The 14,860-nt window shown below is 41.5% G+C and overlaps 1 protein-coding gene across 1 annotated transcript in view; it reads right to left on the bottom strand.

Annotated features, from left to right (window-relative positions):
* LOC138283088 (synaptonemal complex protein 2-like) overlaps positions 1-14,860 on the bottom strand; it is a 413,718-nt gene that overhangs the window by 50,331 nt on the left and 348,527 nt on the right. Inside the window, exon 12 of the mRNA XM_069221232.1 lies at positions 9,636-9,693. Within this exon, the coding sequence (XP_069077333.1) occupies positions 9,636-9,693 (58 nt within the window). The remainder of the gene's footprint in view (positions 1-9,635; positions 9,694-14,860) is intronic.

The raw sequence follows: 14,860 nt of genomic DNA, 5'->3' as shown, positions 1-14,860 counted from the left end.
TACCCAATCTTTCGAGGACTTGGAGTGGCATGACAATGAAAGGGGGTTCTGCGAGGATTCTTGGGACGTGCCTCTCAACCGGAGCGCCGGGCCACAAGGAGCTTTAGGGACCACTCTATCAAAGCTTTTCGATTCATGGCACTCAAAGCACGGCTTCAGGTTGTGGTCGCGCTCCAGACATCAGGCACATGAGATGCATATCGGGTACAGACATTGCCCGAAGGGAGGATCCACGGGGCTTGAACCTAGTCTTAAGCAAAGACATCCTCAAAGCATCAGGAGTGTCAAAACTCAAAAACCCAGCAAGAAATGACTGAGTGGTAGCTGTTCTTCGGCTCAGTGCTAGGCTGGTGTGGAAAGAAAAGAACGGATGTCAGTGCACCAGGTTGGAAACTTGTATAGGAATCCCAATGTCCTGCCTGGCACAGACGACGAACGCTGAGCTGATCAATGCCACCTAATAGTGCACAGGGGTACTGCTCGAGAAAACTCTCCAGATCCAAACTGACACCTGGGGGAAATTCTAAAGTAAGGATTCTGCAACTTGATGTCCCTATCAGACATTTCCCATTTCCTTACTGTACATCTTTTACTTCTGTGTTTAGGGTAGAATGTTTAGAGAGCAAGAAGTTAGCAGTAGGAAGATTCAGCTATGCATATTGCAGAAACATTTAAGTCAGTATATCCTGAAATGGAAATGTAACAAACTTTCTCTTCTTAAATACCAACAAAGCCCTAATTAAGAGTGAACTATCGGGTTCAATAGCCAGAAATAGACTAGAAGCTGAACTGAGAAAAAAGTCATTTCAAGTATATTTTCCATTGATCAATACTGTGACAATAGAACCAAACCTATCTAAGGTGCCGAGACATCAGAGGTTTTAACTGGCAAGATTTAGACTAGGCATGGCCAATTTTCTGGAATTGTACCCTTCAGGTGTCCATATTAACAGGGATCTGATCACTGCCTGTGTAATTCAATAACTTCCAAGTCTCAGCTGCATTTTTTGTGTGATTTATACAAGGACCAGAAAAAAGAATATTTTATTACCTTTACTGATGAGCCTTAACATCAGAGAGTACAAGGTGGAGTTGGAGTGTCTCCCCCTGCTGCAAACCAAAGCGGTCTGCCACACAGTTCATAGATTTTTTTGCACCCATAGTTATGCAGCGCAGATTAGCCAGGAAATGAAACGTGATATGGCTCCAGTAACCTCCCCACCAATTACCAAATAGAAATGGCCTCAGTAGACTAGTATTAGCTTCTTTGTAATTGTTCTATATATTTTTGTATATTTAAACACTACCACTTTATGTGGAGTACTGTCTGCAAAGTGCTCCGTGAGATGTTAAACATTTTATTTTTGTGTTTTACATTTGGATTTTGACAGGCGCAGCTCCTCCGTATGGGCGGAGGAGCGTCGCCGCCCGGCCAGCAGCAACCACTGCAAATCATTTTATATGGAAAGGATAATAAACTCTGTTTATTATCCTTTCCATGTAAAAGGGGCGGGGCATTGGGGTGACAAACTGAGGGGTGAGCACTGTGTACTCCCCTCAGAGAGCATGTGTGTTTGGCCAGCCATCTCGAGCCAGCCAAACACACATGTGCACAGGGCTCACTCCAGCCCAGCAACACTGTTGCTGGGCTGGAGAGAGCCTGCACAGCCTCTCAGTCTGCCTGGGAGCGCCATGGCTCGGCGCTCCCAGCCAATCCTGATGCTGCTCTGAGCAGCGTCAGGATTGGTCGCAGGGAAGGCTGGGAGCCTGTGTCTGCAGCAACGACAGGAGAGGAGCAGCGCAGAAGGCAAAGCAGGTAAGTGATTTTTTAAAATTATTTTTTTTATTAATTTTTTCCCACGGCTACCGCGCCCCGCACATCCCTGCCTCAGCCACGTGAGCCGCTCCTATATTTTGATGAAATGTGTGACCCTGAAAGGGCATGGAATGATCATAATACAGTTGATTTTACATCTTGGAATTGTATTTCTTGTATTTCTTGTTATTTGAAACATGTTTTATGTGTACTCTTATGGTTTTCTTTTAACCAAATAAACAGTGTTTTAACTCAACTGAACTACCGGCTGGGAGCTCCGTGTCCATACAACTGGCATCTGGTGTTTTAGCAGAATTGGCAGAAGGATGTTATCCTTCTCCATGGGGTGGTCAGGCTAGACTAGCCCTTACCATTCAGCTATAATTTGAATCACATTTAGTGCCAAGAGTGTGGAAATAGCACTGTAGCACTCTAGTCACTAGAGGCCTTCTCCTTGAGTTGTAAGCTGGAGATAAAGATTATAAAAAATAAAAAATAAAAGAACAGAGACAAACCCTTCAATAAATGGTATTCTCGGAAGAAGAAGAGCGATAATGCCATGAGAAAATTCCAACCACTGATGGTAGGGTGTTCCAAATTAAATACGTGGAAACAGAAACAGTGAACTGTTGGAGCAGAAAGTCGATCACTATTGGACTTCTGCCAGTCATTTTATGTCATCTGCCGCTCTATTGCCTTCAATAGAGCTACCTTTCATCTAGTAAACTCTGAAACAATATTCACAATCTTTTGTCCACTGTGCATGTATACGTCTGTTTTAAGGGCAAATAAGAAACCTGTAAAAAGTGTCATACCCACCAACTTAGGTGGCTCACGTCTCTAGTGTAGTTTACACATTTAGACAGAACTAGTGTGTAATATTGAACAACTATTCACTGGCTGAGACAGAGTGCTGAAAATAGATAAACCAATTGGGGATCTGACTGATATTGCTATAGCAGAGTAGAATCAGAGGAAACCCAGGGGGGGAGATGACAAATTAAAGAAGGACCTGGTGAACTGGTCCACGGTGATTCAATGGTTATGAGACCAGCCCGACACTAGGGCCCCCTGAAAAGGTTAGCTTCATAAGTTAACTGAGCAGTACATAGTACTACTGCTAGTGACACATTGAACAGGCTAACAAGTGAAGGAAAGAGATGTGTTTCAGGTCAGATGAAAATGCACATGAATATCTCAAAGGGAACAGGACACCCGCGGGAAAAAGGAGGCACACAATGTTTTACATCCATTGAGTGTATATTACGCCTCCTGGAGAAGTAACTGTTTGGGTACACACCTTGGACAGCTTTATGCTGACCTCTGGAGGGTAATTGGAGGATAAACAAATAAAAACATGAAAAACAGAATTGAGACGGGTCCTAATAAAATGTTGCAGTTGAAATAAACAATGTTATTCACATTTGTATATGAATAACCATGATGGTCGCATTATGCACTACTGCATTCTCTACATGGGCACAGTTTTGTGCAGATCTGTCAATGCCATCAATCGAACACGAGAATCTGTTTGGTAGTGTGTTAAACCTGGCGTCCTTAGGGGTGGTCTTCCCCAGACCTTTTGCCTTTCACCCCCTGTTTGTAGCTATATTTTGACCTGAGGACCGAGTACCTTTGCACTACTAGCCAGTGCTAAAGTACATGTGATTCTCCCCTAAACCTGGTAACATTGGTGTATCCATAACTGGTATATTTAATTTACATGCAAGCCCCTTGTAAAGTCGTATTCCATATACCCAGGCCCTGTAGATTAAAATGCTACTAGTGGGCCTGCAGCACTGATTGTTCCACTCACTCCAGTAGCCCTGAAACAGCACAGGCCTGCCACTGCAGAGCCTGTGTGTGCAGTTTCACTGCCACTTTGACTTGACATTTAAAAACCTCTTGCCAAGCCTCAACTCTACTTTAGTTACATATAAGTCACCCCTAAGGTAGGCCCCAAGTATCCCATAGGGAAGGGTGCTATGAAAGTAAAAGGCAGGACATGTACTTTTAGATTTTACATGCCTGGTAATGAAAACTCCCAAAGTCATTTTTTCATTACTGTGAGGCCTGTTCCTCTCATATGCCAGCATTGGGATTTCTCTAATATACTTTTAAGCTGTAAATTCTTGATCAGAAAGGAGTAGCTACATCATGTTTCATATCATTAGAATGGCAATTATAAATCTTCTCTACTGGTAAAATCAGAATTATTACTATTTTAGAAATGTAACTTTTAGTAAGTGGGCATTTCTCTGCTCTCACTGTTCTGTGTGCCTGACAACATGTCTCTAATAAACGCCTGGGCTGGGTGACAGCTACATTTGTGCATTTCCTCTAGACACCCACAACATAGGACAGTCAACTGTATCTGTGTAGTGATGAGCCTTCCTGGACTGGAAGGGTGGAAGGGGTGCTCACAAGTACTCTTCAAGAGGAAAGTGCTTGTCCCCACAAAAAGGGCTTATTACCCACCACTGATAGTCTGGAGCCAGGGCTGGGTTGAAAGTGGGACCTGCACACTTCAGAAGAACCCTTTACAGTCTTCCCCCACAAAGGCACTTTTTAGTGTAAGTACTGGGACTTTAACCCCATGAAATCGGCACACTTCTGGACCTTGAGAAGACCCTGTTGGAGTAAAGGCTGCTGGAGTAAAGGTGGATTACTACCTTGCTGTGCCTGACTGTTCCCAGGATCTGCTGTCCTGCTTTGCTTGGCTGCCCTGAGGCCTGCTGACCTCTGCCCTGCAAAAAGGAATTAAGTACTACCCCAGTGTGACTCCGAGGGCTTGCCCCTTGTTCTTCCCCGAGGTCTCAGGGACGTCAAAGACCTTGTGAACAGTTTAAACCAAAGTTGCTGCACTGTTCATCAAGTTCCCACTCTCTAACTTTAGGAGAGCCTTCCTGACTGATCAACTGGAACCAGACTGCGGCACAAAACAACCCTTTCTTCCCATCTTCGAGAGAAGCAGACCATTCCCTCTTTTGGATTCTCCTGGTGAGTGTGGCACTTCACTGCAACCCGCACCCAAGACGTCCTGTCTCTGTGAACCACTCCGACTCGCTTGGCGTGCCTTCACTGATCTCCACGGGTGCTGCTGTCGGAGGTGCCCCACCCAGTTGCCCAGGCAACTGCAACAAACTGTAAGCGCCTGCACTCAGCTCCCACACCCAAGCCTCTGGCTCTGCTGTCAGTGGCCACACAGTTCTAACCAGGTACTTCATTTGTTCTGGCCCACAGCTGTGCAATTCCTTGTTCCAATTTAGTTCCGAAGTAACCCGGTTCTCCTCACTGCAGGGTTACCTACACGTTACTCAGATCTGAGATATCAACCCAGTGGTGCTATAATTGACTTCTGTGCATCATTTTCCAAGGCTGCACTATCTAATGCTTATTTAAATTACCATAAAGACTCTAAGATGAGTCCCAGCAAAAGCACTGCGTTTGCTAGCCTGGAAAGTGAATAACTTATTTTACTAATTGCATTTTTGTCATTTTGGTCTAAAATATTCTTTACTTTTCCAATCCTTAATGGAGTCTGTTTTGTAGTATTCTCATTTGATTGCTGTGTGTGTGTGTTCCACAAATACTTTACGCACTGCCTGCGCCAAGTTACAAGAGTGTGAGCAGAGGTTAATTTAAAGTGTGTATATGACTTAACCTGACTAGGATTGTGGTCCCTAATTGGACAGAGTGCATACCTCTGCCAACTAAAGACCCAATTTTCAAAACAGTATACGTTGTTTAGATGGTGTTTACTTTAGAGAGGTTAACAGAAAGCCTTGTGCTAAGTTTTAAAATGAAGTGAATTTGTGTGAAAGTAAAACTAGGTGGACACAAAGTGTGTCCATTGCTCATGAATGACTATTTAAAATGTTCTATATACAACAGAATTAATCCAAAGTTCAAGATGCTTAGGAATCAAACCAGTATAATCTGTATGAACTACTAAATCCAATATGCTTTCACACATTTAGAGGTGTGGGTTGCTCACATTTGACACCACACAGACACAATTACCCTCAAATAAATACTGTTCATTGGGACTACTAAACCCCCCCACCCCAGTTTCATGATCTCTATTTTTCCCATGTATGCCTGGATTCATTCATTTATATTGATTTTTCTGACTTGTATTTGGTACTTAAACATATTTTTTGTTGGTGGATGAAACAAATAAGATGCAGCTACCTCTACCTCATGAAACATCTAATCTGCATCCTTAAAAACAAAAACAGTGCAAAGTTTCAGTCATGAGACTTGCGCTATCAACTTTACATCATTAAAGGTTATGTGTATGTCAAATGTTTGGTAATGTATTGGTGAAATACAAAGTATTGAGATTACAGTAGAAGGCTACATATATGCTTACAGTTGTGCATAATTCATGGAATCAACAGAGGGATTAAACACTTCAGTTATAAAAGCAGTTTCTAACACTTTTGTACAGTTATGGCAACCAGAAAGATTAAAAAAACAGTCCTGGGCTGACAAAATATAATGTGCCAGCTCTGTCACAACAAGGTGACAGACTGAAAGCTTGAATAATCTTAGGCACTAGCAATTGCTCAGGGTTGTGCCTTAGCAAATATATTAAATACAAATTATTAATGAATGTTTATGCGTTTTGAATGTAGAAAATGATTAACGTAGAAAAATATTGTGCACGTTTGAAAATGTGCCCTCGGAGAGCGACTACCAAAATTCACGAATTATATTAAAAAGCAACTAAAACATGTAGAATATTGAAAATGTATAATAACAATGTAGTAAGATGTCAGATTGAGATATATAACATGTTTTGCAGTATATTGCAGAGTTTAACCTAGGCAAAGTTGTGGCCTAGTTTTGCCAGGCCTCGAGCAGAAGCCAAATATTAACGTTCAATGTAGAAATGCTGAAGTGCTGAACTGACCATAAAATGCTCGTTGTTTCATAAAATCTGCTCAGCTAAAATCCTACACGTGAACCGACGGACAGGAGATGAGGGAATCAAATTTTGTATCAAGGACTGTGTAAAGCATTCAAAGTGTACTTTTCCCAGGACTCGAACAATAGAGACACTGATAGGGGAAGAAGGTGCAACATGTCTGATACCTGACAAGCCGGATAATGAGGACATTGTACAGTGAACCAAACAACTAGATGGGAACTGTGTAATGCTAGAACTTATAGATTGAATTGTAAGGATCATTGGGTAAAGGAAAATCGTGTGATTAATTGACCAACCAGGAATTGGGGGATAGTCTGAGTGACTTTGATATAATGACGGGACAGAAGGGGAGAGTTCAGATGTTAGAGGGAGATGTTAGGTTCAGATGTCCGGAGACAGACTACGATTCAAAGAGATTCGAAATTGTGTCATTGGGCTCATGCTCTTGAGAGCCTGATGTGATGCTGATCGATTGATGACCTGAAGACGAATACTGACTCTGTTGCTGATCCATACAATGGATAGGTAGCTATGACAATGTGACTGAATTACTTTTGTGCCTTTTCTTTCTAGGTACCAACTGGAATGTCTAATATTTTTCCTTTTAGCTAGATGTTTTTCCAAATTTGTTTTTAAATTGTTTTCGCATGTAGTCCCACAGGCTAATGCTAATCTTGAGGGATTCTATGATTGGCATGATGTCATTTGTGGTAACGCACTGGACGGATTCCTTGTGTATGATTGTGATCCCTCCTCTAGGCTTGCTGATGCGGTCGGGGTAAGTGATCTTGTGTCCTTTGGGTATTGTGGTGGCGATGTTGGGTGAGGAAGTAGGGTTGACCCAGGTATCAGTGAGGAAGAGGACGTTGGCTTTGAGGGTGAAGCTGAGGCCCCAAATCTCAATGGTGTTTGCATAGTGAGTGTGTTGAGAAGGGCACATGTGAGTTGCTGTTTTTGTTCAGGTGGTGTCTGTGGTGTGTTCAGGGTGTAAAGCTTGGCGATGTTGAATCTGCAGGGGGTGGAAGGGCCAGGGATTGTGGTGCTGGGCACAGACTGGAGCAGGAAGGCTTGCCTTTTTCACTCTCGCTGCACGGTCTCGCTGCAGTCTACATTAAGTAGGTCCTGGGGTGGGCGAGGCTTCTGTTGGCGGGTAGAACAGTGAGGGGTAAAACCAAGTGTCACTTGTTCAAACTCCAGCAACCGGATCAGGCTTGAACTTGAGGCCAAAAGCAAGTGGCAATCTAAGTGTTCTGGTGCGTACTACTGCCATTGCTCTGCAGCCTGCATTAAGTAGGTCCTGTAGTGGGCAGGGCTTCTGTTGGAGGGAAGAACGCTGAGCAGGAAAACCCAGGCCGTGGCGGTATCAGTTGGTCAAACGAAAGCAACTGGATCAGGCTGGAATAATCAGGCACTAGAGGTCACAAGCTCGTAGCAGGCTAGATGCCCAAGTGCCTACAGTTTTCTTAAGAATCGTTCGGGACACATTGAACACTGTCAAAGGATCACACTTTAGGGATTTTCTGCAACTTGTAAATCAAGTGCAACTTATTATTCTCAAACCACCATTTCAGGTCATCACACCATCCCATAAGTAATGAACCCTGTGCATGCAGTTAGGGTTAATTTGTAAGAGGTTTGACTACCTGAGAATGCTTTTACTTATTTGCTTCCATGAGGAGTCTTTCTCATTTTTAAAAAGGGCAATCAGTGTTTAAAACAGGACATATCCACTCCCTAGATTTGGAGCGTCCACTTAGGAGTAACACTGTTGACTATTTCATATATATCTATATTTTTAGCTTCAAATGAACTAAATAAGGTTGCCAAAGGCATGCGCCCGAATGCCCAATCAAGGCATAGGAAAATTATAAGATTCAAACATGGTGGAACATTTTTTTTGGAGGGGGGGGTTAATCAATCACTCAAAGTTGTGGCAGAAAGGCTTGCTGTGGCTTATCAGGCAAATGTTGCAATCATTTGCAAGCAGTAGCTTTTCTGGTTGGTAGATGGCTGGGGTTTGAGGAGCAGAAATCACAGCTTTAAGGTCAGATCAAATAATTCAAAGAAAGACTTTATTGGCTTAACTTGTATAAGTAACAAAAATTCAATTCAACATGGCCCCTAACATGAATTTGAATTAGGCAAGTCATGAGATGGGCAAAACTCTTCTTTGGCGGAGGAGATAACAGTCAGATCGGAAGCAGTCGAACTAACTGAAGAAAGTCTTCACAGATCTCAATGGAATGGAATTTCAAAGCTAAAGGAGAAAGAGCACTAATAAACCACATTACAGTTGCGTATAAGAACCAGAGGCGTATGTTAACAGAAGATAGTTCTGATGTAGGACAGGAAACCAGACTCAACTTTTAGGTAGACAAGAAACTCTTTTTGAGCAGAAGATAACAGTAGAACTACAGAAATAGCTAGACGATAGCTGGACTTTGCAGGAGAATATGTTTTGAAGAGCTTAGCTCAGGTATAACTGCCGTGGTCCTCACTCTGCAGAACCCCCTGCATCACAAAATTGCATGATGTCATGAAAGAGCAGCTCGGTCACATACCACAAGTATTCCCCTTTCACTAGACACCAAAATAGGAGGAGAAGCATGGCTGGATACCACAAGGCATTTGCCCTTTAGCGAGACAGTACATGAATCCAAAAGACAACGACAAATTTCAGTGGTTTACAATGGGTACTAGAGCAAGAGTGAGGGCTTATTTACAAGAGACAAATAATCGTAACTTTCTTAAACACTACACTTAAATGTAGATCCTTGGGAATGTTACATTTTTTACTGTAAATTAAATTTTTACCATTGGCAATCTGAAAAACAAAGTGATTTTAATTTCATCAAAAAACTAGAGTGATTCTAATTGCCTTACCTTATCAGAACTCGGTGAATCAAAGATATGCTCAATATCGTATGTGTCACTTATTTTTCTAGAAACAAAACACAGTTGCCTTTAGTAAAGTTCAACTGGAAGCTCTGTGCTTCAATGATTGCATTGTGTAACAAATACTCAGTACGATCATACTTTGCAATAATAAAAATGACCATGTTTTCCAAAATGTTTCTGAAATCACGTTCAAACACTTCATTTACCCCTTTCTAGGTTAGAAATACGCTGGTATATTCCTATATTATGTAATTTTTTTCTTTCTTTATGGATGCGTTTTTTTTTAATGCACTGCGGATTGATTTCATGATACTTTCCGTTTTCACAATTGTTAACGCTGAATTTTGCTATTGAACATTCATGTATTTTGAGTGTTGGATTTGCATAAAATATGTATTAACTTAGAGAAAAATAATGCAGGCATTTGAAGTGGCGCCAACTTGAGTGGCCGTCAATGTTCATGAAGTGTACTTATTAATGTAAAATGTTGAGTTTTGTTTTATTAATGTAGTAATATATCATACTAAGGGTTATGCATTATGTATTAGCTCTATTAATCGTAAGCCTTAACTAAGTGAGGTCTTGGGCCTAGTTGCACGGCCTCATGTCAAGCTGCATTTTCTGGCATTTCATAAAATAGCTGCTTAGAGAATTAAATTGTGATTTTCCACTGTACTGACCATGTGCTTGCAGCTGAAGTTCGTTCTCATGAGAAACTGCTTGCTAGAAGATGCTGTACTAGCTAGGGAAACATTGTATATCGTGGTATGTGTAAAAGCGACCTACCCAGGAGAAGACAATGGATGCACTGACTGGAGTATAAGTTGCAACAATATTAATACCTGACAAGCCGAGTGGGAGAAGAGGAGCCAATAGTTGACATGTGAACCATGTAGCAATACATTTTTTAGATTTAGGGTTTTGTTTCCATTGGATTAAATATAAACATGTGATTCTTTGACCAATAAGGACGTGGGAAGTAGTTTTAGGAAATCTACCTTAGCCGGAGTGCATCGGCAGGAGAGAGGGAGGCCTTTCCAAGATATTCTTAACTGTCTTGTATAATTATTCTTTTCTGAACTCCATGAAGAGATTTTGCTTATTCTGAACTTTGATGCTGAATCCTGATGTTTTGCTGACTGAACTGATGTCCTATTGACGAAGACATCACATCTTGCTGAACCATATTGAGGGCAGGTTTAAGACGATGTTACTGATTGTTATGTCTATCTGCTTTTGTTTTTAGGTCCCAGACACTATTTTGATAGAGCAATAGTTAGCTGTTTTACAAATTTGTGTTGACTAAATTGTTTTGCATAAAGTCCAAACATGCTATCCTAATCTGATGATGGTTAGGGTCCTCACTGATGAAGTTCGCTATATGTAATAACAGTTGATGTCTTTTCTTTGCTGAAGCTAAATGTATGCTATTTTGTTTGCGCAGTTATTCGTGTTAGTAATTTGTACTGTAATCTTAGAATGTGTGGTAGCTCAACTTTTAGATGCAATTCTTTTGCCGCCTTGGTCAGCCAGTATTTTTTCTGTATGTTTATCATTTGATTTTGAGATTAAGTTACGTGACTTTAGCATTGTTAAAATAAGGAAATAAACATTCTAACTTTTACATAAAGGTGTGGTTATTCATGAACGCAAGGTCATGCGGTTTGGAAATTACGGACTCATATTGATTATTGATGTCATTGGTTGCTATTTGTTATTGATTTGTATTGGTACGGGGGTTACATGGTGGGAAAAACTAAGCGCAGTCGAAAGGTCCATCCCCATATACGCGTCTCCCTTGTAAGTTTACTTAATAGGGTCTGACGCGCTAATACAATGTACTCCATTGCATATGTTGACCTTCATGCATTGGTCAATTTTCTATCTACTTTTTGGTATGGAAACAGCGGTGTTAGTTCATGCTTTTATTTACTTGCTTACTATAAAGATTCTAAATGTCTACAATGGCATCCAGTTAATATTGTTTTTTTCCTATGAATGGTGACTTATTATGTTTACCTTTTAAGTTTGACACATCCACACTCCTTCATAATTTGCTCCCTAGTTTGTAAAGGAAAATTTCGTGAACATGATCTTTTTTATCACAACGTTAACGTTTTCGTTTACATTAAACTGTAAAACAACCCCTACTTTAAAGAAATAAGGTGAGCAAAGGCAAATTATTTCGAACTCCAATTGTCTAGGTTGAATTGCAGATCTGCCAACCTTAGGATCTCTGCTATTAATTAAGAAACTGGCATGAAAAAGGTGGGCAGAGCTTCCCATCTTGCCTAGGAGGACGCAGATAACAGGATTTTTGGTGCCGTGCCCCCTTGAACAGGGCTTGCATCACCTTCCTGGTACAATTCCCTAACGTAGGCACAATCCTTTTTATTTAGCAGACATATTGCACATACCTTAGGCAGCACAGTATATCTGCTAAATTGGGGGTGTCAGGGTGCACATCAGTGAACCCCAGAGGACAATGAGGAGCCAGCCTGGCACGATCCTCCTCACTGCCCCAGCTTCTGATAGGTCTGTGCTTCCAAAGTTGGGGTTTCGGTGGGTCTTCCTCGTAATCCTGGTCCTACTGCTCTGCCTGACACCTCATTAGGAATCACGGCTTACTGGTTCCAATGTCCCGCACACAGTTCTGCTCTGCTGCTGCCAAGGAGCCTCCGAGTAGCCAACAGAGGATGAAAGGTAAGTAAAAGAATATTTCAGTGTTGTTTCTCTGTGGATGTGCGAGAGAAAGTGTTTGTGAGTGGTTGGAAGAGAATGAGACTGAGTGTGTTTAGTATGTTGAGCATCAATAATATGCAAAAGCAGAGGAGTAAAGCAGTGCGAGATAGAATGAGTGAGTGAGTTTGAGATTATGAGGGAGTGAGTCATAGGTGCCTTTATCAATGATGCAGCAGGGGCAGCTGCAGCAGGGCCCAGAGGCCCCAGTGCCACTGTTCCTGCGGTGCCTTTAAAGCAGAACACCTGTACCTTAGGAGTTGAAATCAGAGCCCATGAACACCAATATTTGTGAGATTCAGCGATTGTGAAAGCGTGAGTGTGTGGAAGTGTATTCGTGAGTGAGAGACAGGGAGTGCTAGGGCACGCAAGGCACATTTTGAAAACAAGGTGAACCTGTGGAAAGAACTACACCACACCACTTCAGGGATCAGAAGCCATCAATAACAAATACTCTTTCCTTATTTGCTACACATTCCTTTCCAAATTGAGCAAATCAAGAAAATACATTACCCTCTTAATTATCATCATCAAGGTGTGGATGAAATATCGTGAATAGCCAACAGGCAAGCTCTTCGAATGTGGGATGTACCTTGCCATCCAATCTGCTATACAGGACAAGAACAATTCGGTACACTTCGGAGTATTTTCAAACTACATGACCTTTTGGGTGGATCTGCATCAGAGGTTTGGTTCCAGGCATTGCTATTGCTATGTCCCATCTTTCGAAGACTGATACAATTATTACTACCAAAATTGACTAGTAACACCATTTACAAGGCTATGAATCCGTAATTATAAATACATTTGTAGTATGGGACACTTTTGCCAAGAAATAATTTTAATTCAGTGAGAGCACACCACAAATCCAATATGTTTTGCCCTTGAAAGGTTTTAAAAAATAAAACAAATTGAATACCACCTAGAAGAAGCCTGCTGTCGCCAAAAAAGGCTCAGATTTAAGAAACGGTTGTATGGAAAAACAAAATGTGCATTTCCCTACACCCAAAGACCACCAACTCAAATAAACCACTTAAATGTTTGAGCTAATCTGCAGGAAATTGAGGGGAGAAGGACAAATTGGCCTTGGGATCTGTCCAGACCAGAACCAATTTTGCAGCAAAATTAGATTCCAGCAACATGCACTTTACCCAAACTGGGGAACTGGTTTACCTGGTGCTCATATCGATTTATCATTCTTTCCCCGTTATTTAAGCACTGGATTTTGATCAATGACGCTTCGTAGAGCTGCTACCACTGACGAGGGATTTTATACTAATTCAATCCCCTTTCCAGGTGTGGAAGGATCCATGTCTAGGAAAGTCTTGGATTTATTCAAGATTGTGCTTTGTCAAATGGTCACTCAATGTTAGGAGGCTGGAATACAGCACTGCAGGCAAGCTCGACAAGTTAAGTGAAATGACTGGGTGGCCTTCATTGGGAATCAGTCTATGAGAATATGAAGTCCATTTGGAAATACTTTTGAAGGGGGGGCATGTAGCCCAAATACGTTATTTCCGAGTTGCTCAAGCAAGTGTACAGGGAGTACATTTAAAAGCAATTTGTACAGGCCCTTCATGTCTCAAGTTAAGAACGACTGAGGGATACCATTTTCTTTTGATTAATAAGCATACCAATTACAATAATTAAGAAGAGGATGCCTAACGCTCTAATAACATGGAAATTATTTTGAGCCTCTTATCGGAAATTATTGTATTTTTAGAGACTGTTACACTTGTGATTAACACACAAATTGGGCTGCATATCAGCAACTCCTTGCAAAAATGAGCACTGGGAAACTTCTCAGCGAATGACTGACTAAACAGCTAATATTGTGGGGAAAACAAATAGAGTTTATAATTGCATACTTCAAGTTGAGGGCCTCAGCTGATCAAACTAAGTTGTGTGGACAGTAAACCGGCCAGTGAAACAAAAGTACACAGCCCTGGCTCACGCTGAAGAGACCAACATCTCGGGGTCAGACAACTGCCTCCAACCTTATGACCAGTGAATGGTGAAGCATGATCTTCGACTCAGCCCACTTAAATTAAAGATCAAAACCTGTGGTGAATGGAAAACATTCCAGCTTACGAACATCTGGCCCAGAAACTCAATGCACCTCCAACAAGCCATGTGAGAACCCTGGAAGTAATCATTGATTTCAGCCTGTCACTGATTTCCCTAGTAGAACCAGAGCACCTGTAGCATCTTGTGTATCATTCGCGGTGGATCTTCCATCATAGAGACTTCGTCAGAAAGTCTAGACAATCAACTCTCTCATCATTAATTTGATTATATAAACAAACTACACTCGAAAGGCATGCCCCTCCTGCTACAAAGATTTAAAAAAATCCAAAATGTCACACCTCAAGTTTACAGGCCCACAACTTATCTGCTCTATGAACCCATCACTGACTACCAGTAACCAGAAACAAAGCCTTCAGGAAACCAATTTTCACTGAAGAGAAAGG

This window comes from Pleurodeles waltl, chromosome 2_2 (assembly GCF_031143425.1).
Source record: "Pleurodeles waltl isolate 20211129_DDA chromosome 2_2, aPleWal1.hap1.20221129, whole genome shotgun sequence".
Taxonomy (NCBI): Eukaryota; Metazoa; Chordata; class Amphibia; order Caudata; family Salamandridae; genus Pleurodeles; species Pleurodeles waltl.
Note: the sequence above shows the minus strand (reverse complement) of the source record. Positions and strands in the feature narration are given on the sequence as shown.